The 22779-nt window shown below is 41.6% G+C and overlaps 1 protein-coding gene across 1 annotated transcript; it reads right to left on the reverse strand.

Moving 5' to 3' along the window:
- Positions 1-2253: 2253 nt before the first annotated feature.
- On the reverse strand, positions 2254-10532 carry LOC106904513 (kidney mitochondrial carrier protein 1). The gene is made up of 9 exons (XM_088014601.1): positions 10304-10532; positions 10009-10156; positions 9667-9761; positions 9361-9446; positions 7068-7163; positions 6837-6961; positions 5903-6026; positions 3820-3900; positions 2254-3386 (listed from the first exon to the last, which is right to left on the reverse strand). The coding sequence occupies exons 1-9, from the start codon at positions 10365-10367 to the stop codon at positions 3345-3347; spliced, it is 861 nt and encodes a 286-aa protein (XP_087870727.1). The 5' UTR covers positions 10368-10532; the 3' UTR covers positions 2254-3344.
- Between the last annotated feature and the right edge of the window lie 12247 nt (positions 10533-22779).

Raw genomic sequence — 22779 nt, forward strand, 5'->3', positions numbered from 1 at the left:
GTAAGGGTTAGGATAACCCTAACCCTAAACCTAACCCAAAGTCAAGTACTATATTACCTAGATATTTTGGCTTCCTAACTACCAATTCCTTTCAAATCTTTTAGAAACACTAAACACAACGTTCTAGCAGTAGGTGGATTTTCCACAGATAATTTGAAGTTATGTTCCACAGAATAGGTGAACACACTTGTGTGGAAACGGAAAAAGGCTGGGATCCACTGGATTTGTTTTTTTTTCATCTTCAGTCTTTTTACTAACCAGCTGATAACATCAACTATATTTAACAGACAAATTTTTTTTCTGAATGTTTTTGCTTGGTTGAAGAGATCCTACAGCGTGAATTCAGTGAAATCCTCTCCTCTTTTCTAAAGTCCTCACTTCAGCTGAGCTTTGTCCTTGCGGACCTCGTGCAGCAATGCAAGGTATCAACATGTTTACCATAGAAACAGTGAAGAGCAGACCTTGGCACATTTTCCCTCGGAGTGTTGTTTTATAACTCCCATCGTCTGTGGCCTACCAGCAACCTCATTTTTCAGGAAGATAACATCACTTTCTCCTAAGCAGCCAACGATTCAGCATCAGCTTAAAATAGTTCCTTATCTTTTTTTATTTATTTAAAATGCTAAATTATTTTTTATAAAAAAATAATAAAAAATAGGGCGCTAGATCATCATAAAGCCAGTGAATAAATGGAATAATGAGGATGAAAAAACCTTTAAAAAGATGAGCAAAAGGAAGGGCTAAGTAGTGTTTTTTGTCGTTGTCAGCACTCTAAAGTCAAAAAGGCACAGTCCTTCCCTCAGTTGGACTATGATAAATGTATCTCCTTGTATGCACATTTATCCATACATCCGCTTTGTCTCCAGCCTCTACAAATGACAAAACAACCCCCAGCCCCTAAAAAAAAAGAAAAAAAAAGTAGATAAAAAGACCAGAGTACAGCCTTATTCCTCAGACATAAAAGCTTACTCTGATCCCTACAACACAATACGGCCGTTTCCCTTGTGCCTTTAGGCCAGGCAACAAATAATACCCATAATGGAGGAAGTCTGACTGCTGGAATCCCCTGTGGGCGCACTGGTCCAGCTCATGGAGGGACACGATGCCAGGCGGAAAGCTGTGCTGCCTATTTATGGACGCCCCAATCTGGGCACACGCATTTTTATTTTAATTCCTTTCTCTCTGCAGCTCACCTCACTGGCAGCGAGAAATGTTCTTCCGCCATTATTCGACACAGTTCACACATAGAGTTTGGAAAACAGGTTGGAATGTGCCGTGAATAGTAAGTTTGGCGTCGAAGCAGCAGTTTGAGAGTCTCTCCCTCCCAGCAGCAGCAGCAGCAGCAGCTTAACCCACGGGGGCTCAGATGAGGAAGATGTGACAGTAACAGCTCGAACACAAAGTAATAAGTCCCAAGCTGACACCCCCTCCAACCCACACCGTCCCCTACCCCTAAATAAAACAGCGAGCCACGGATCCACGCGACGCTTCCCGCTCGGCTCCCTGGAGCTTCCCGTCGTCTCCTCAAACAGCTCACACGAAGGAAAACTGGGAATTTAACCACAGAAATAAAACAATTACATCTTAAGTTCCCCCTGAAAAATTCATGTTTGGGCTATGCTGCATGAAACATGAGCGTGCTTGAAGAGAAGAGACAAAAAAAAAAAGTAATCCCTCTGAAACACAATTGTGCTAGTTTTGTGGCCTCAAAGTTGAGCGCTGGGAATTTGGAAAGCTTCAAACAGCACTTGGTGTTAACATCTGGGTCGAGTAGCAGCGGGTGAGTGTGTGGGCCCACAGCGCCACACTGTGGTGGCTGTAAAAGTCAAACAGCCAGCACTCCCCCACCCCCCTTTTTACATTGAACGCCCACGGCTGGAATTCAATAAAGCTGCATGTAAATAAACTTTTAGAGGAGTGTTGCATAATAACAAGTAAAGGACAAAAGAAAAGTCAATGGTATTCTATAGGAAACTGGTGGATTGAGTTGAAAAGGCAGTCAACAAACCAGACTCCGTTATATTAGTGGTCACGAGGAACGGTCCGAGAGTCCAGCAAACTATTGCGAAAAGGTTGTCAAGTAACAAAAAGAGATTAAGTTTATAGGACAATACCATATCAAACATGAAGAAAATGTATGTAAACTCCAAAAACTACATATCATCTGCATGTAGTCTTTTTTTTTTAGTGGCTGTACATAATTCTGTCCTAATAGCCAACAATTACATCCAATCACACACCAAACCAATGTGGTTACAATTCACGCTTTTTATTTTCAATATACAAGTCCACAGCTGCACTGAAATAAACTTATTACAAAATAATGACACTGGCTTACACTTTGGCAGAAGCAGCATACACATTCCTTTCCGACGAAAGCTTAAAGCGTTTAAATACAGTACGAGGGAATAGCGTGGAGTGAACAATCGCTGTGTTGAAGCGGCGATGGGAATCGCCTGATCTGACCCGGTGAAATGTGTACGCAAGTTTACATATCGTCTGCATACGTGATGACTTTTTTAAGTGACGGATGTAACAGGAGCTTGAACATCACTGAGTGGCTAGAGGATATATTTACTTACCAGTCATGCACATGTGATGAATGTCCCGTCTATGTAACAACTCTGGCATTTGAGCCATATACGCATGTAAATATAAAGCTTGCAGTATACCATGCTCTGTTCTTGGCCCTTTACTCTGTAAATACACAAGGGAGACCACGAGAAAATAAATAACTTCAAACTTTTAAATATAGATATAAAACCCACAACGCATTGGTTTTTTCAAAGGGGAATGATTGTGCCGATTGTCACAGCGGCTGTCCAACAGTCGGGAGTCCACATGCAGCTCAAGCATCTCACATCCTGAACCACAAATTGGGTTAAGGCACACAGTTTACAGAGCACTTTATGTGGAAAAAAAAAAACATTTAAATAACACAGGTTGGACGCATTTTCATCACCATAACAGAGACGGTTTTGAAGCATAGCAGCCTTTGACTGAAATGTAAAGTGTTGATTCTTTCTAGAGCTGGAGAATTTCACAGTTGGCTTGAGTCTGAGCGGAAATGTGGTTCTGTAGCGCCTTGAAGTGGCAGATGAGCACAAGAAGCCGTGTGAGTATTCATGTCACAGTCCTTTACCCGTTTGCCACAAGGCTTTTTAAAACAGACGTGGAGCCGCGAGTCGCTCTGGAATCGGATTCCACTTGCGTACTCCCCTGGCTTTCCCCCCTCGCCGGCTCTGCCGAGGAGCCGCCACCATTCCAGACGTTCCTGACTTTGGTCCCCTCGGCTTGTCCCTGGGCGACAGCTCGGCTCGCTTTCTCTCCCGACGTTCGTTCAGTCACACGTCAATCTTCTTCAGCTGCTCGTAAGTGAGGAAGAACTGAAGATGGAGTGAAGGAAAATGTGAGGAAAGGGGAGCTGCATTTTGGGTAGACAAAGGCAAAAGCAGAGGGAATCCTTCAACTTTGCCACCCAAAGTAAATAAGTTCGTTTTTAGCCCTGAACAAAGAGTGATTTCCCTCTTAACATCAAAAATGAAACCCTGTGTTCATTCTCTTGCCCGCTGAAGGTCTCCTACGGTCACTCTGACAGGGGGGTATTTGGGTAATGAGGCAGTAGCTCCAGGAGATTACATAAAAGTGTTAGCCAGAATTAAGCTAATCTCCCCCACTAGAAAGAAAGAAAGTCTCTGAATCCCATGCTTTACTGAAAGCATTACAGCATTTTACAACGCGCCTCAGTTATTACCACATCCTGGAATACATTTCAATTTTAACCAGAGTAGTCGTCGACTCAGAGGGCTGAAAGGATACAATGATGTTCCATGGTCCCAGGCGGAGCCAGTTTGGGAAGAAACCCTTGTAGAGCGCCATGAAGCCCTCTGAGCGCCACGTCTGCAGGAGGAAAACACAACAAGTTCAGTCCAATGTCACGTAATTGTCCTCTGATGGAATCTGCTAGTGATGATACTCTTCACTGCTTGGTGATTCAAAGGAAGAAGAAAACTTTAAACTTGACATGTTTGAGCCAATAAATTGAGAGAGCAAATCATTTTGACACCATGATGGAACAAATTTCCAGCTAATCAATCCTGGCTAATGACCTGAAGGTGATAAAATTTTAAAAGCCAATCTTCCCCCCCCCCCCCAACAATGAATGCATAGTTCAACACTCTTGAGTGTGGACGCACAAGTGATTTTGACATATTTTGAATCACTGTAATTTTTTAAAAATGAAATAAGAGTAAGTACAGAGGCAAGTGAAGCAATTTAAGGAGGAAATTGTATTTTCTAAAATAAAAAATGTCTTGACATGTCTGTGGTTCAATCAGGCTGCGAGGCAGTGAGAGAAAACAAGACTTATGGGAAGTTCTGAGAAGTGTAGAGTAGTAGAGAGGATTAGGATATGTTGACTGTTTTTAATCAATCTAATTCTGTAAGGAAGATGTATAGTCTGCAGACACATTAGTCCAAGCTGCATTACATACAAATTTCTTAATGGCTTTTCTTTGTATTGGTCTAAACATGTCTGCCTCTCACCACAGACATGGCCTCAGGTTTGTCAACCTGCCTGTTGACTCAACATGCATGAACAGGCCCCACTGTGTGTGTACGTTGCAGGACATTAGCATACATTTAGCGAGTTAGATTAAAATTAATGGTTCATTTGAATAGTCCCAGATGTTTTCTTTTAGACATCATGACTAGAATCCATCAATTGCCACCATATTTAATGTTCAAGTTGCTTTTTCTCCGACTTATGAGTTTAGTATTTTTGTTTTTCACATTTCAAATTTTATCTGCATCACCATTATAACAGCCGCTCTATTGTCATCCCGTTTTCCCATAAAGTGCAGCGGAATGCATTGTTTTTTGTTTCTCACAAATAATTAAAAAAAAAAACTAGGCTGTTTCCATTTTGCAGCAAAATGTTCTGTTTCAATCTGAATTAGCATTCAAGTGTGGGATTTTGCAGGCATGAGTAAACCCTCCTAAACGAAGCAGTTAATACTTCCCTGTTGCCAGTAGCAACATGTCTATCAGTAACTCACTGAGGGCTACAACAATTGCAACAGAAATTCTTGCATTAATAGTTTTTGGAGATTACTGAGCTGATGCAGCACCGTGTTCAGACCCGATATCAAAGTGATCAACCAGGTGTCTAGCAGACAGATATAAACTGCAGTGCCCTCAGTTCTTAGAACCTCCATATAAAACATTACGGCCACTAAAACGAAGGGCCCTTAAAGCCGAGCTGCACACGGCCGCACTGGAGAGGTGCAGTTAAAAACCAAACCTAATCTTTTTCACTGACTGATCTGGCTGTTACACATAAACCACAAACACTTCCAGGTTACAGATTGGGGTTTTTTCCCCCCCCTCCTCACTAAAAACAGTTCCAGTCCTAAATGCTAAAGAAAGTTCTTGATTTGCTCTAGAAAAGAACCAGTGCGGCTTTCCAAAGACAGACAATTTTAGGTTCGTCTGGTAAATATTTGATTCTAAATGAAGCATTGAGGCTGCGGTTTATTAATGAAGCACTTAATGCTCTATGAAGAGCACTGACCTACTTAAAGACTGACAGACAAGAGATAAGAAAACTGATTTCATTCCAAAGTTACTTAAGATTTTTATTACCGTTGATGTGTAACTTGGATCACTTTTTTCAGCCTTTGCCAAAGTAAAAAAAAAAAAAACTGGGACTCAGCAAGCATTAGTACCAGATTTCTTTAGAGTATTTAGCTGATCATGCATTTATAGCAGTTGATATGTAAAGCAGTAGATTAAATCTGTCTATATTCAACAGCAGAAGAAGAATCTACACAGGAAGACCTCAGACAGTGTTTATGTGTTTTCCCGTTGTTTAGTATGATCCGGGTGTTAGTCTGTGACTCACCTGCAGCAGACAGTCGAGCGTTCCCTGGTACAGAGCCCCTCCCCTCTGGTTCATCATGCGTGTCCGGACCACATCTACTGGATTCGAGGCCAGAGCCCCAGCAAGGCCACACACAAAGCTGGACCTGATGGGCAACAAAGAGCAGCCAGCGTTGGGGACGTTACAGGGTATCTGCAGGTTTCAGCCAGTCAAATTTAAAACCTTGAATAAAATTTAAGACAGAAAAAGAAAAAGCCTATAAATAAAGGGGACGATTAATGGACTCTGCCGGCTCGTATGGGCTGGCAACAGAAGTAAGGCAATAGTGAAAATGAACATCATCCAGTCAGCAGGTAATACATTTGCATTTACTCACGATAGACGCAAAAAATTAGCAGCTAGTTACCGAACGCCTCAAGTCACAGAACACAATGAAGACGTCTGCATGCAACTCAAACTTTAGCAGAAAATTCACAACATTTATTACCTGGTATTGGCATTTATGACCAAGTTACATTTTTAAAAATAATTTAAGTCCTTAACTTTAGATAAATGAATTTAAGACTTTTAAAGGATGCGTGGACACCCTGCATGATATCATGGCGCTAGTCAGCATTTCGGTGCCACCAATGAGACCAAGACCTCTGAATCCTAAAAACCACTAATGCAGCCCTTTTCAAACACATTAACCATTGTTGACATGCGTCTGTGGCTCTTCGATTATCACACTCCTTAACTGACCAGTGACTAAGTGGACAGCCATGTTTCTGGCTCTAAAGTTACTGTGTGAGCATTTAAAAAATATCCAAAAACATACATACCGCAAACCAAAAACTAAATCCTGACAGATGCACGTCACTAAAACATGTTTTGACTGATGCTTTTCATTTTTGACAGCTCTAATTTACAGCCACTTAAGGGATACGTAGGAATCCCTTCAGTAACTGAAACTCACAGGAAGTGTGTGTACACGGTGTCTCCCATGTGACCCGACAGGATCAGGTGCTTCTTGGTGATGTCGTAGACCGGGAGTTCGACGCCGACCACGATAGCCGCTCTCTGAGCTGTTAGAGAAACGCCCTGATGCGAAGACAAAACGAATGCTTACAGGCCGACACTCTGAAATATGAAACTCACCGGGTCTTTTTGTTTGTTTTGTTTTTGATTCTTTGCCAATTTCCTCTACCTTCCACAGTCCTCGTGTGCCCTCCTCCTGGTAGATATTGATGAAGTTGCCCATCATGCTGCCTTGGATCACATTTCCCTGAGCCTGCATCCGGATCTGGGAGAAGACACAAAGAAAGGGCATCAGATATGACAATGGGTGCATTGTTTTTAACCTGTGTTTAAACCTATAATTACACTGCAGGTGTGACTAATAAAAAAAAAAAATAAAAATAAAAAAAACAGAAACCGCCACTGCATTCACACGGACAGCTTGTGCAGCACACACCCCTATGAAACACAATGTTCCAAACCTGCAGAAGCATGTGTCGAGGTGTTAATCTTATAAACACTAACCGTGCCAAACGGATCGCAGACAGAGAGAGAGAAAAAGAAAAAGAGAGATAAGGCCGTTGGCATTCACCAACCGGTATCATTTACAGAACACTATGTTAGGCCTTTCAGGGGTCAGTCTATAAATAAAGCACCAGTGAGGTCGTGATAGCCCCGGTTTGACTTTCGCTCTACTACGCTGCCTTCACCAAGTATTAATATCTCCTGAACTTTTTCACATTTTATCAACTGACAGCCAAGGTTGGGATTTTTTTTTTTCTTTTGCAACTGGTAAAACAGAAAACTACTGCAAAACTGTGGAGCATAAGAAACAACAAAATGTGGCTTTCACATTTCTTTTAACAAACAAAATAATCTAGAAAGCATCCTATGCATTTTTACCATGAGAATTGTTTTTCTTTTTTTAAATATCTCAAGTTCTGTCAGATTAGATTGAACAAAATTCAACTGATGTTAAAGACTTTCGGGTCTAAACCTGGGCTTTAACCGGGTCATTCTGGCACACAAATATTCTCTCATATAATCCAAGGGCGTCAAGTTTCAGTACTGCAGATTTTAAATGCATCTATGCTTCTACACACCAAATATCTAGGCTGTTATAGCGCTACATGAAAGCTGAGGAGGCAATTCAGTCGTTTGATTCGGGTGTAGTGAGCCAAGGACTGACCAAAAAGTTGTAGAACACATTAAGAGTCTCCATTTGATATCGGTGACCTGAACTATTCCACGGCAGCTTTAGCTGAACGTTAGGGATCTTTGTCCTGCTGGAAGTCAAACGTCCATTCCCAGTTTTGGAGTCTACTGCAAGGATTATCGTCAAGGATTTAGCTCCATCCCCACCCAGACTTTGTAAATAAACCACCTCAGATCTCGAGACCTGAGCACCTTCTCCCAACTTTGTTGTGTCAGCACACAAGTGCGCAACTAATAATTGTTCTTGTCAACAGCTTTGTGGATCTCCACAGTTATCATGGCCCCTGTAGGCTGTTTTCTTTTTCTGACTCAGGGTGAAGCTAGACAAGCTGTAGTTTGTTTGACTAGAAAGTCTGGTTGGTTTGAGGAGGAGGGGATGAGCAATAAAACTTTTATGTGGACAAAACCAAACCGAACTCTGGCTTTCCTGAAAACCTGGGTCCTGGTTCGGATGAGTTTCCAAATGCATGGTAATACCAAGCAGACCGGAGACCGCTCCAAAGCGTAGGATGTGGACAATAGCATAGGGCATTCTGGGTAAATTCAACCTAAACAAACAAGAGTCGTTGGTAGATCAACTTGTAATCTTTTTTTTTACCAACAACAAAAGAGAAATCCTTCCACCGCTAAAATCTGATGCTCCTCCAGTTTTGTTTACACTTTGTGAAGGAGGAAGTTGTGTTGAGCGTCTTCTTCTGAGGTTTTCCTGTAGTTTCTTTTAGTGGGTTGTGGTGTAGTGCCACCACAGGTGAGGAGGTAAACCGGTTTTTCCAAAGAGTTTGGTTTGTTTGACACAGCGGAGTGTGAGAGTGAACCTCTCCGCTTAGATTTTCAAATAGATTGAACACTGTTTCATAATTCCTACAGTGCTTGGGATGTTATTTTATCATCTAATCCTGCTTTAAACTTCCCCACCGTTTTCTCCCCAACTTGTCTGAAGTGTGTCTTGATCTTCATGATGCTTTTTGTTCACTAATGTTCCCTGACACAAAACACCTGGATTAAAACTGATTATTAAAACTGAGATTTTATTGCACATAAGTGGAGCAATAAAACAACTTCTGACCTCAACCGGTTCAAACGTGAAAAGGTTTAAGTTCTATTAATAAGTAAAACTCCACACCTTCCTCCGGTTTCAGGACAGACTGCTCCGTTTTCCACTGAAATATTTCCAAACACTTTGCTTTGGGGGCCCAAAGACCCGTCAAACCCGCTCTGCCGCTTTAAGAATTATAAAGAAAACCGGTCATTTATGCTAAATTACATACCTTCAGCACATCAGTGGGGTTGGCAATGGAAGAAGAGATGACTCCAGAAAGAACGCCGCACAGCACATTGGTCAGCAAGGTCTCATCTGGAAGAAAATCAAGATATTAACTTGATCCACTCAAAGCGTGCAGTACTGGTTTTAGAACTCAGTCTCAGGGACCCGGCCAGGCACTACGCTTTAAGAGGTCACGCAATGTCACACCAACACCTGTGACCTTCTGCAGGAATGCGCATGCGGCGTGTTTGCCTTGGAGCAAAGTTTGTGGGTTTGTGTTTGAGAAGTGCAACAGAAACCGAGAGCTCACCTTCTGGTCTGTCCACCAGCAGCCGCTTAAAACTCTGATACGTCCCAATTTTGATGGTCCCGTAGGAGGCCTGACGGAGCATGGCGGGGGAGATGCTACCAAAAAAATGGTTATTTTTAATTTTTTTTTTAATGTAGCACTACAGAAAAACACTGATTAAATAATCTAGAAATTGTGCTCTCTCTGTCTCTCTCTCTCTCTCTCTCGGTTAAACAAGGATGCAGAGAGATCGGGGCGACAAGACACAGGAACAGGAAGTACATTGTGTTCATGCAGTACCGTTGCACTTTCATTTTGCGCAAAATAAAACACATTCAGCTACATAAGTGTGAACCCGCTCACCCCGAGTAAAGCGCCCGGAGCCCCTCCTCTCGTCCTATCCTCATGATAGCATGGAGCATGCCTCTGTAGCGGATCTCACGGTACTTGATGTCCCCGACTTGTCCCTGGACCTGGAGGCGCGTCTTGGCCAGGTCGATAGGGAAAGTGCCTGTTAACCCACAGCATTAAAGACTCATTACCTTGTTTTCAAACCCACGTTCGAGCAACCCAAAGCAGGAAGAAAAAATAAAATAAAATAAAAAACACCCCATACACGCTGCACGGCCTCCTCCCCACACATCCCTCACCCACTCACCGCATTCTGCCGTTATAGAAGCAAGCCCGCCGAAAACGAAAGGCTTCCAGTTCACGGTGGACATTTTTTTCTTCCCCGGACCGAGTATTAAGACGCAGTGAGCCGCTTCTCGGTATTATACAGCCAATGTTTCTTATGAGAGAATCCCAGGTCCGGTCGTCGCCAGAGAACTTCAGCCCCACGTCGCCTCCTCAGACTGGCAGACCTGAAAGACGCTGAGCTCCGCCTTCCCGCCGCTCCTTCACCGGTGACTGTATTCTCAGGCTCCGCCCACTGCTCGCTGCCTGGCAACCGTGCCAGAACGTCTCGTGACTTCAGTTATCAGATCCTTTCTTGCGTTTCTTTTTCAAACAAATATAGACTGACAATAAAAGAAAAAAAATACAGCTGGGTGTTTAGATTTCCACCACAGGACTTCACGAAATCCACAGTTTTGTAACAGCGCATAAAGAAGCCCCCCCCCCCCCTCCAGGAAAGTAACCTGAGAGAACATGGTAGTCAGTCAGACACTGGAATAATGACACAGCTTTAATGTGCAATAAAGAACAAAATGTAAGAGATCTTAGTTTGAAAATGATGCATATACATACTTAAAATATTACATTTAAGAGCTTAAATGCTCTTTTTTTATTTGTGCTGTAAAAAACATGAGAAAATGCAGCCTACCTGTTTGGTAGGTTATTTCTACATTGTAGCAATTCTTCTAGGCAGGCCTAACCCCAGCTTGTATGGAGCCTTAAGAGGAATTTGGTGTATATTTGTGTGTCTGTGTAGTTAATTTCATTTGATGTTAAAATAATCCATATTTGTAGTCTCGTTATTCTTAAGTTTTTTTTTTTTTTCACTTTGATTACATTTGGTTAAGATTTTCCGAGGCAGGCTGCATCTTTAGTAGGCCATCATGAAATGTAAGTATCATTTTCACAAGACAATCTGTGTTGTTTCAATTAGAGCTGCTACTAGCAATAAATAAATAAATAAATAAATAAATAAATAAATAAAGCAAAGAGAATCAATTTCACCTGGAAAAAGAAAAGTCAGACATTACACCAATATAATTTTTGGAAAGTTTTAAGTCTTGTCTTCTTGTTTGACCTTTTTGACATACATTTGCAATCATAAAGCTAGCTAAACAAAACAACAGAGCTTAAAAGGCTCACAGAAGCATGAAGACAGTTTGTGATTTATTGCTTCAAGCTAAACGTGTATCACTCTGGAGTTGGAGAGGGAAATTCCTCAAAAAAAAAAATGTCTGCCTTAGTATGGGGAATCATTTGGGAACTAAAACTGAGCCATATCTATCCGTGTTAAAACCTGTACTTTCATTCTGCTGCCACTAGAGGTCACAACAACATTACTATTATATTCGATCAACGGCACTGCGTGGCTGAGCCTGATGTGACGGTATGACCGTATCACAGATGAGCCAATCAGTCGCTGCTTCATGGGGGAAAACAAAGACAGCAGGAAAACGGTGCGATCATGAAGCTAATTAGGAAACAAAACATGGAAAGCCCTGATTGAGGGATTTAAATTAGCATGGATGGCCAGAATAAACCTTAATGAGTTCTACTTTCTCGAAACAGAGAGCTCCACTAAAATATATATTGTTTGTTCCATTTCATGTGTGTGCATTGATATTTTCTACTTCTGGAGTCCATCCTTACTACCGGAAGAAATGCATTATTATGATCATATGCTAGTTGTGTTGTTTGATTAATGGGCCGAGTATGGGTCAGTAACCTCGGAATTGCCATCCACACATTATTAACGACCGGGAGGGAAAAACTCGGCGTGCGCGTCACCGTGCGCACTCCTGTGTACACACGCCTGTGTGCGGTGTGTGCAAGGTCGAGCGCAGGGCACAACATCGATGAACGGAAATAGATGAATGGAAATATTGCGGTTTTATCTGAAACCAATAGTCGGGGGGTTGGAAGCGCGGTGCGTTTTAAAAATGGCCACATTTAATGTGGTGATTTGTCAAAGGCGAGCCTGAGCAGAGACACAAGAAGGGGATGAGATATATCTGAGTTTGGTGGTCGTAAGGAGGTGGAATACGATTGTGCACCGAAGAAAGGGAGCTGTGGGTCAAGTCCAAATGCTCGGCCGGAGCTGTGTAAGTGTAGAAACAAAAAGCCACTGAGGAGCTGGCAAAGTTTTGATACAATTTCTATAAAGTTATATAAAACCTCCCAGAGCAAGGTGAGATAGACTTCTATAGTCATTAAATTTGGGGGAACAACAATACACTCAAAGTCAGGTACAATGCCGTGAAAAGCATTTGAGCTTCTTCTGGGGATGGGGGGGTTGTCACTCTGAATATCTCACCCTTAAGGATAATTTAGAGAGTCCATCCTAACAGTTATGTTTCTGGACTGTGAGAGGAAGAAAGAGAGAACCCACAAACCACTGGGAGAAGTTGGGAGAACATGCAAGCTCAGTGCCGAAGGACCTCAGGGAGGGAGTCAGTCTCTGGACCTTCTTGCTCCATGACTCTAGGTCTAACCAACCGTGTAACCCATCAGACAAAGATAACCTGTGTAAGATAACCCCAAAGATAACCCCAAATCAATTTTCACCAACAATTTCGTTTTTTAAGTAGAAAGTCTATCAATCCATGATGTTTTGGTTTGTTTTCGCACATTTTGTGCTAATGCATATGAGTGGGAGGGTAATTAACACAGTAGGGTTACCTCGTTCATCATTTTCAGTGTGGAAATTACAGTTTTTCAGGCTTGCTGCACAGAAAGAAACAACCTGTTATTGTCTGTTGTATTTTGGTGCCATGACTCAGTTTCTAAAGACTTTTTGTGCTGTTCTGTGTACCATGCTTTGATGCAGAATATGACATCACCTACAGTTGCAGCTTTGGTTGCCGGATAGAACGTTTTGTGGCTGAACAGCCACAAGAGATTCTGATGTGTTTAGGTAACCGGAAAAGGTTTTAGTTTTGTTCGCTTTTCCTGGTTTAAAACTAAAGACCTTTTTTTTAGACAGTTGACCAATGATTAACCAAACTAATCAGTGTTTTTTTCCCCCTTCCTTCTGAAACAGAAAATGATTTACTTAGTTTTTTATGAGCAAGCGTGCAGACGTATAAAGAAAACATTCAGTACACAACCTTGGAGAACACCATCAGTCAGAGTAGAAAAAGCTGATTCTCCTACTCGGATACTTTGGGGATGATTGTTAAGAATGTCGCAGGTCCAGTTGGGGGTGATCACGATAAGACCCAGCCCCCACAGTTGTTAATCAAGACACAATCATCAACATAGTTGGCCTTTTCAAATTCAAGGGTTATTGTGTCGGTTAAGTAAGAAGCCCTGATTCTCTACTGAACTGCAACTGATTGCAGGAACATCACGCCAACAATCCTGGTCTCGACTAGACATTGTTTAAGATGTGCGCGAACAAGGGCGTGCATTCCTCTAAGTGTGTTGTCGCACTGTGATACTAAGTCAATTTGACGTTTTTGTTGAGAACACGGTGTAGTACTCGGGCTATAGATGCGTATAAGGTTTTCAGGGCAGTGCATTGGGCTGCATTCGGACAATCCAAACTGTCCTCTCGTGTCTGCACCGCATCCAGACCAGTGATGGCTCATGCACAGCAGAACACAGGCTCACATCCATGACACACTGGCCTAATAAATCTGAAACAAGAAGTGTTCACATAACTCATTACTTTTTTTGTATTCAGGTCAGACACTGTTTTGCTACATTAACTGCACTAATGTGTCATTCAGTGGAAAAATCCAACGTGAAACACTTGACTTGACTAGCCTTTGTTCTTTCAAGAACTTTGTAGATGGAAAAGTTTTCATCCGCCCGTCATGGACATGAGCTTTGTACTTACTTGATTGGATTGAGCCGTTGTTTTCCCAGAGAAGAGTGATTACTCAGCAAACAAATGTAAGCACTTTTACAAACTGTTACTGGATGTATTAATTTGTATGGATAAACTTGCAGGATCAGATATATGCATACACTTAAATCTTTTATAAAGCAGTGCTGAAAGTTCGGGAAAGTCTTTTGACAAATACGGGGAATATGTGTCTCAGCTCACATTGAGGCCAGCACTGGGAGTTCCTGCATGAATGCAACAGATTAACTTCCAATGCCACCGCATTGCTTTATCTTACATAATTTGCATATTGCAAAACATCAGGTGACACGCCGTCCATGTAACTGATAATGCAGTTAGGTAAAGCAAAACTTGTTAATGGTGAAACTGCAAATGAATAACCTTTTTTTTTTCAGTGCTAATGATGCCCTCCTACGTCCCAGGACATATCGCCCAGGATGGAGAGCCACATCACTCATAAAAAAGCAGCAGGGTTAGGAGTTTTTGACAAAGAAAGAAGCCATTGCTCCAAAATATACACACCTTCTGGCTTGACTGAAATTTACAGTTGATGTCAGATGCATTTGGAAGTAGTGGCAAATATTGAACCATGTGGTCACAATGACCGACTCAGTGTCAAACATGGTGGTAGTAGTATCATCCTGTGGGCTGGCTTGCCTTGACATCCACCAGCAGTCTATAAAAACCTGAGAATGTTAGGCATTTCTTCAGAATAAACAATAATAATTCGTTGGTTCTCAAAAGACGGGTTGTTGGTTGTTATCATAAAAACAGTCATTATTAGTATGTTTCCATAACGATCCTGTCATGATATGAGAAACACATGTAATTTAGTGAGACAGAAGTACAGTCATGGTACGATGAGAGCCGGTAAGGAGTGCCGGAGGCTGAAGGAAACGCCCAAATGTTCCGGATATTCCTCTCCTGTCAGCCGGAATGATTCAGGGAACGCTGAAGATTGTTCCTGAATCACTGCCCTGACTGAGTCAGGACAGTGATGTCACACAAGAACTTTACAGATGGAAAATTTTTATGACATCCATGTTCTAACTCATTCCTGGACATGAGTGTTGTGTTGATTTGGGCTTTTTAATGATTGATCTGAGCTGTTGTTTTTTTTTTTTGTTTGTTTGTTTTGTTTTTTTTCCAGAGAGGAATGGTTACTCAGCAAACAAATATAATAACTTTTACCAACTAAAGTTGGATGTATTAATTTGTATTTGACTGTGTAGATTGAGAAAGAAGCATATGCATGCAGCGAGGCCAGCACTGGCAGTTCGTGGGTGCATGGATGCAACACTTGAAAGCTGCAGATCATCTTCCAATGAAGTACTGCTTCATCTAACATAATTTGCATGGTGCAAAATGTCACTGATAAAAAATAAAATATTCTGCTTTATCTACTCTAAACAATGAAGTCAACTATTTGCATCATTTATTTATGTGGATCAAGCAAGACTGTTCTTTGCCTAAAGTGCTTACTTATTTCTTTACATGAAAAATGAAATCCAGATAAAGTGGACTTAATTTTGTCAAGTAGATTAAGCATAACTAAACTCTGCATTAATGATTCAGCTTTTTTAATATAGTAATTTCAATTTGCAAGTATACTGTAAAATCCAATTAGTTAACCTTGCTTAAAAAAATTATGCACTCATTGCCTCAAAATAACCAAGTTTTTAAAACTTAGAAATGTTAGCAAGTGCAAGTTGTTCATCTTCAGTTTACACAACTCAGTTAACTTAATCATTCTGAGTTGCATAAGCTCCTGGCTCCTGTTTATATTTGTTTCTCTCCTAAACCTTTGATAAAAAATATGAAAATCAGTAGTCACTGAAAAAAGTGAACAGTTTTTACACTATCAGGTAGAGCTAGTGGTCATGACAGTGAACATACAACTCACTCATGGCGCTAAAAACGAGCTAATTAGCGCTCTCCTGCTCTGAAAGTATATTCTCACTTTTTTATGAGCTGACTGAGCAGATAAAGCTTTGGAGTCTATGATCTTGTCTTAAACATCTTAAAACAATTTTTTGCGACAAATAACTGAGTGATTTGATTAGCTGCTGCTGCTGCTGCTGGTGGCACAATGTATTGTGGGATACCTTGCTGGCTAATCCCTACAGTCAAATAGAAACCAATGTCCTAAAAAAAAAAAAAATCAACTACTGCAACATATAAAAACAGATGAAGTCAAGTTGTGTGATTTAAGTATTGCAAACCTAAAATAACTTGATACATTTTGTTTAGCTGTACATAAATTAAATAGCAAAGACATACTGACATTATAGGTTATATGCAAAAAAGGTATTTGGTCTAGGCTTTTCCATGGTAAACAATATTCTGAAGCTGAAGCGTTATTCTAGGGATCTTTGCATTAACTTAATTTTTTTTTAAGTAGATAGAGCTGAATATTTTTGTCAATGTCCGTAGAGTGTTTGGGAACTCTGATGGTTTATGGGTAGCACTGGGTATTTTGAAATACCAAATGAAACACAGTAACGATGACAAGGTTGTTTTTTTGTTGTTGTTGTGTACAAACAACAAAATTGGAGGTAGTGTAGATGCATGTTGGGAGTAAATGGTGAGAAAGGGCAAATATTGAGCCATGTAGTCACAATCAGACACGGAGGTAGTTGCATCATCCTGTGGGCTGGCTTGCCTTTGACATCCACCGATAGTTTATAAAAGCCTAAAAAAATAAAAAAGACATTTATGCAGAATAAATAATAATAGTCACCATAGGGGCTAAAAAAAACAGTAATGATTACCATGTTTTATAATGATCCCGCAATGATTTTTTGGAAAAACCTGTCAGTGAGATAGAAGTACAGTTATTGAGCGACGAACACCGATAAAGAGTACCACAGGCTGAAGGAAACGCCCAAACATTCCACAAATTCCTCACCCATCAGCTGGAATAATTCAGGAATTTGGAAATCCTAACTCTGAATTGTTTGTAAGGATTAAGCAACATGGTGATTGTGCCTCCAGACAGAAGAAAAGAAAAGTTCTGTTGATATTTTTACCTGACTCGTGACTTTTAAAAGGAAATTAGTCTTGCCTTTTAATTAGTTAAAAATACTTCTTTGCAAAGAATATTTAGGTCAAGGTGAGCGTGGCTGGGATAAACACTGAATCCCTCCCACCCTCACACACACACACACACACACGCATACACCAGTGCTGTTTCCTGCTGCCTCTCTCTGTGTGGTGAGGTATTTTTACCCCTACCTCAGGGCAGTATTGAACTTAATGGGATCTGAAGGCTTGTCCACCCCGGTTAGCGCGTGTTTGTCTGTCCTGGTTGTTTTTCGCCATGCTCTCCTCACACCCTGAAGCTTTGAGATCGAGGCCTGATGGGATGGGCGCACGCTCCATCGTGATTGGCTGGGCGTGAGTCCGCCCGCTCCCCCAATGGGCATGACAGAAAAAGAGATCCTTGTGACGTGGGGAAAGAAGAAAAAAAATTAGCTGTGTATTTTTCCAGTCTTGTTTTTTTTTTCCTTTTTTGAGTCACATCACGATTCCCTGAAATCCAGGCTTTGAATTCACATCTTGACACCATGCAGGAATTTGGCATCACAGCCAATCCCTGTGAATCAGCCGTACTGCAATAGCTAATCTTTTCTTTATTCTACTTGCGGAGGGGATTTTTTTTTTTTGTCATCACCCTTCATCTTACACAACCAAGATCTTAGAGCTGTGATGTTCCACTACGCCTCAGGGTTTCTGCTCGATCAGCTGGATGCTCTTATCAAGGCCCCAATAAGATGGAGGTCTCAGGATGATAGAAAATCCTCTGGAAATGCTCAAAAATGGACATCAGAACGTAACCGTCGAGAAATCCCTTTTATCTTTACAGAGGCCTCAGGTTTTGACCTCTTCTAGTACGACTGATTTACTCCACCTTGCTTGTCCGGCCATCACAGAGGGAGGCCATCGTAAACAAGGTCGTCTGAGATGGGGAGGAAAAGTCTGCAGGATCATCAGTAAGAAGTATATAGCTGAGTAATGAGAAAAAAAAATACTCATGGAAGTTAGAAAAGGTACAAAACAGAGAAAAAAAAAACACCTTGAACATCAAAATGGCTGCTAAACAGTGCAACTGAAGGGAAGGTAGTACGCTCTAAAGCAGAACAGTGTGTTCCCAAGGTACAGAGCAAACAAAACAACAACTAGAAAGCTGAGATGCCAGAACAGTTTTGAGGTCGCTCCAGTGGTGGGAGGTGGTCTACGGTGTCAACAGCAATGCAACAAGCAACAAAAAAGCAGATCATCAACAAAGTTGCTCAGATTCTTCTCATTTGCACCGTTTTGTCTTCTTCCAAATCATCAACTCTAAGCATCAGGTGTGCCATCTCGAGGTTTTTCTTACTTATCCCACCACAAACAGCCACCTGAGTGAAGTTGCCCACCCAATCTTCTTCAAATCAGACAAAAATGGTGTCAAACATTTGTGCAGCAAAAATTTTGTTTGTGCCTCTAACATTTTACAGATATTAAGAAATGTTTCCAGAGGTCATGAAAGGTCAACCAGCCCCCCTACCGTCTTCAAATCAGATTAAATCGGTGTTAATCGGCAGATTAACCTTTGTCCTGGTTTGTGCAGCAAAATTTTTTATTTGTGCTGCTTTAGCTTTGAAGATATTTATGAAAGTCTAAAGGTCAAATGGTCAACCAGGAACCCCAATTTCATCAATATCTTCAAAGCCAAAGCAGCACAAACAAAAAAAATGTTGCAGCACAAACCAGCACAAACGTAGTCGAGTTGATTGACACACATTTTGTCTGATTTGAAGCAGGTGGGAGGGGTCTGGTTGACCTTTCATGACCTCCGGAAGCATTTCTTAACATCTTGAAAATTATAGCGGCACAAACAAAAGAAAATGTTGCTGCACAAACATCTGACACCGTTTTTGTCTGATTTGAAGACAAACTTCACTGAGGTCAAACAGCCAGTGGTGGGTTTTAAACATCCTGCAAAAACAGAACAAATCACAGCTTTAATATTTGCAACAAGTGACCAAAAGTATTTGCTTTATATGCAAAATTTCCAATTGTGCGTCCAGGACGAATCATTGCATTGGGAGAAAGTTTGCTATAGCTGTCTGTTAAAGCCAAACATGGAACCAGGATCTTGGAGGACAATCCAGAGTGGACACCCCCACCCCACGCCCCCCAGGGTACGTTTACAATAATCTCTCACCCCGTTTAGGTCTGTATTTAGAGCCATTAACCCCCCCATGTAGCACCCTCTCACACACTCCTTCATTCTGCCTCTTAATAGCCTGGATTAGCTGCTGCTTTAATAGACTCATCCATCTCCTCTGTTTATTCACTAGTTTTACACACACATGCACACACTCGCTTTCTCTGCACCTCGTCCTCCTTCCATCTTCTTTGCTCATGGGCAATTACACAAACAAATACAGTTTGTTTCCACTGTTTCTGACTGCTGCATGGCAAATGAATAGGTTTATCAGGCAGTTGTTTCTTTTCATTTTCTTATTATTATTGGTAGGTCAGAGGTTGCGTTGCCATCATGGCCGGGTAAAGGTTGAAGCAGCGCGTCACTCCTGCAGTTTGCAGGGTACATTAAGCATGCAGATTTATGCAAATTCCTGCCGCAGAGCTGAGCTTCTGATTGGACGGAGCTTCGAGCCCCTGCAAATCCCCCTCAGAGTTCAAAGCTGGATTCATTTAGTCTGACGTGAGCAGAAGCAGGGGGATGGAGGGGCGTAGGCTGAGAGGAAGGGCTTCCTGGGGACGACATCCGTCAGACACACGCAGGGAACCCACCCACGCTCAGATCTCCGAAGAAAACAAACAAACATATGAACGTAATGTGATGTCATCCCAAAGGGAGGGGAAAAGAATGACATCCTGTTGTTATTCTAGAGGGGTTCTTACAACCTGACATGTTTTCAGTGGAGGTCCATACATTTGACTCAAGGTCAACTGGGTCAGCATTTCGGAGTGTCAAAGATCAGACTGTCACCACATAAATATGGTCATTGAATTTAGAGGAAATGTTATCCATTCACATTTTAATTAAGCATTAGCCTGCAAATAAATGAATACATTTAATTTTTTTTGTTAAATATTTGTTGGAACTGTAACTATGTCATGACAGTATGGGGAGACAAATAATCTGTGAAAAAAATGGACCTGCTCCACCTTCTCCCAACGCTAACCAGAACCAACCAATCAGAGCCAGGAGGCGGGTCTTAGCGCCGTCAATCACCTTCCACGTGGAGGTTTGTCGCTTTCTTCCTCGTCCCCCTTTACTCTCAGGCTCAGGCTAGTTAGCATAGCCACCAACGATGGCAGATAAACGGTTTTTCTGTAACTAGGTTGTTTCCCTGCCATTCACACAATTAGCAGTTAGTACATGAGAATGATCAACAGCTCTAAGCCCCTCCCCCTGGCTCTGATTGGTTGGATTTGGTCAGAACCGGTATGTTTCTTCAGACAGCAGGAGGTGGAGGAGATTGATCTTTTCACAGATTATCTGTCTCATAACTTACTGTCACGAGATGTTGATAGTTTTAACAAATATGTAAAATAAATAAATAAATAAATAAATGTTATATATGATTTTTACAATTTTTTTTAATAACAAATCCTATCTAAGAATTCTAACTTCATCAAACTTAAGATTCAATCAACCATCACTTTCATTCACCGTCTACAAGAGTCCAGTAGAGAATCATGAGGATAATATAATTGTATAAGTTGTAAATAAATAAACTTTATAGATCTTAAGACTTGCACTGATAAAATATACTAATGGTATTTAATTAACAAAGTTGGCTCAACCATTGACATACATTTCATTTTCTCTGGAATTCCCTAAGCATTTCTGAGTAAAACAACTCAAAAACAGCTCAACAAGCATTTAAATAAACAATTCCAAATCCAAAACAAATATTTAATTTGAACTTTGTTGTAGGAGAATTTCACTCAGCCAACTTGTCCCCCATGGCAAAGAGGAACAAAACCAACAATCAGGGGGATACTAGGACATAAAACGGGACTAAAATTGATAAGCAGCGAGAAGGAAACCTGTGAGGAACATGCAGGAAACAGGGGGATCTGACAAAGCAGTGATTAAACCAAGAGGCTCTTGAAAACCTAGGAGGTTGATTACTGGAACTCAACACAGGTGAGTCTAATTATTTGACGTTTTATCAGTGTAGAGTTCCTCCATGTTTTTTTGTGTGACAGAAGTGTTTCACTGTGCGGCAGCATCTCAATATTCTGTCCGTGGATCAGCTGCCATTTTCTTTAACCTGCTCCACTGTTACTGATTGTGGGGGCCCCACTGACGTAGACGCTTTAACTTTCAGTTGTCACCCACCCAATGTCTCCGACTCCACCCCCACCCATCCCACCAACCCTTTTCTCCTCATCTCCTTTTGTCGTGCTTAACTGTGTTTTTTTTCCCTTCTCTTGATTCCCTGTGGGGAGGAAAATTCCTCTTATCAGCTCGGACCATATGCAGGCGCGCGCGCGCGTGTGTGTTTGTGTGTGTGTGTTTGAGCCCTATGTTGTGTGCGCGAGGATAATCCTTTGCCTCTGATTGGCCCAGCTCTAACCCCCAGTTTTAATTTTTTTATTTTTTCTATTTTGGTGAAGGTGATGACTGGAGGTTTTTTTTCTTTTCTTTTCTTTGAGAAGCAGCAACTTTCATTTTGGATTTTAAAGGTTGTGCCTTTTAAATGGCGCAAGAGTAATTACAACGGGAAGCATCTTAGAGTGGCATTTTGGGAAATCCATTAACTCCTGGATAATCAAAAGGAATTTGCATCCATCATCCAGTTTGAAAGACGTGTGTGTGCGTGTGTGTGTTGTATTAGTACGTAGTGACTCACTGAGCCTGTCTGAGGACATTAACATCAATTCAGCTCTTTTTTTTTTGTTTGAACCAGCTTGCTTCTGAATTTGCTTTCCTCATTCATATTTGTGATGCCTTGCATGATGATGATCATGATAATGATGATGCTGTGGATGGATGTGTGTGTGCGTGTGTGTGTGTGTGTGTGTGTGTGTGTGTGTGTGTGTGTGTGGGTGTGTTTGTGTGTGTGTGTGTGTAGGTGTGTTTCCATTCAGCAAAGTCACAACAGTCCTGCTGTATTGGAAAATTAACACCTGTCATTTAATTGTAGGATGGCAGCTCGTGGCCAATCAGCGCGGCCGCCATTATCGAAGGTCAACTTCCATTGGCTGCTGTTCGGATTCATTCCTCCGTTCGGAGTCGCGACCACGTGACACTGGCATGTGTGTCAGTGTGCAGCACCGCCGTTTGCCAAAATTGAGAATAGAAGAAGAAGAAAAAAACGAAATAGTCTTTCCCTCCTAGTTGCCATAGTAACCAGTGATTCACCGCATCTGGCAAATTATAGGGCTGTTCTGGAAGGGCGCGAGGGTGTGTTGATGTGAGTGTGCAAACTATAAATGTGCGAGTGTGTGTGTGTGCGTGTGTGTGGGTGTGTGTGTGTGTGTGTGTGTGTGTGTGTGTGTGTGTGTGTGTGTGTGTGTGTGTGTGTGTGTGTCTGTGTGTGTGTGTGTGCGTGATTGTGTGAGAGTGCGTACCTGTCCTGCAT

Source organism: Poecilia mexicana, unplaced genomic scaffold (assembly GCF_051168715.1).
Source record: "Poecilia mexicana isolate PSO_F unplaced genomic scaffold, ASM5116871v1 scaffold_17, whole genome shotgun sequence".
Lineage (NCBI taxonomy): Eukaryota > Metazoa > Chordata > Actinopteri > Cyprinodontiformes > Poeciliidae > Poecilia > Poecilia mexicana.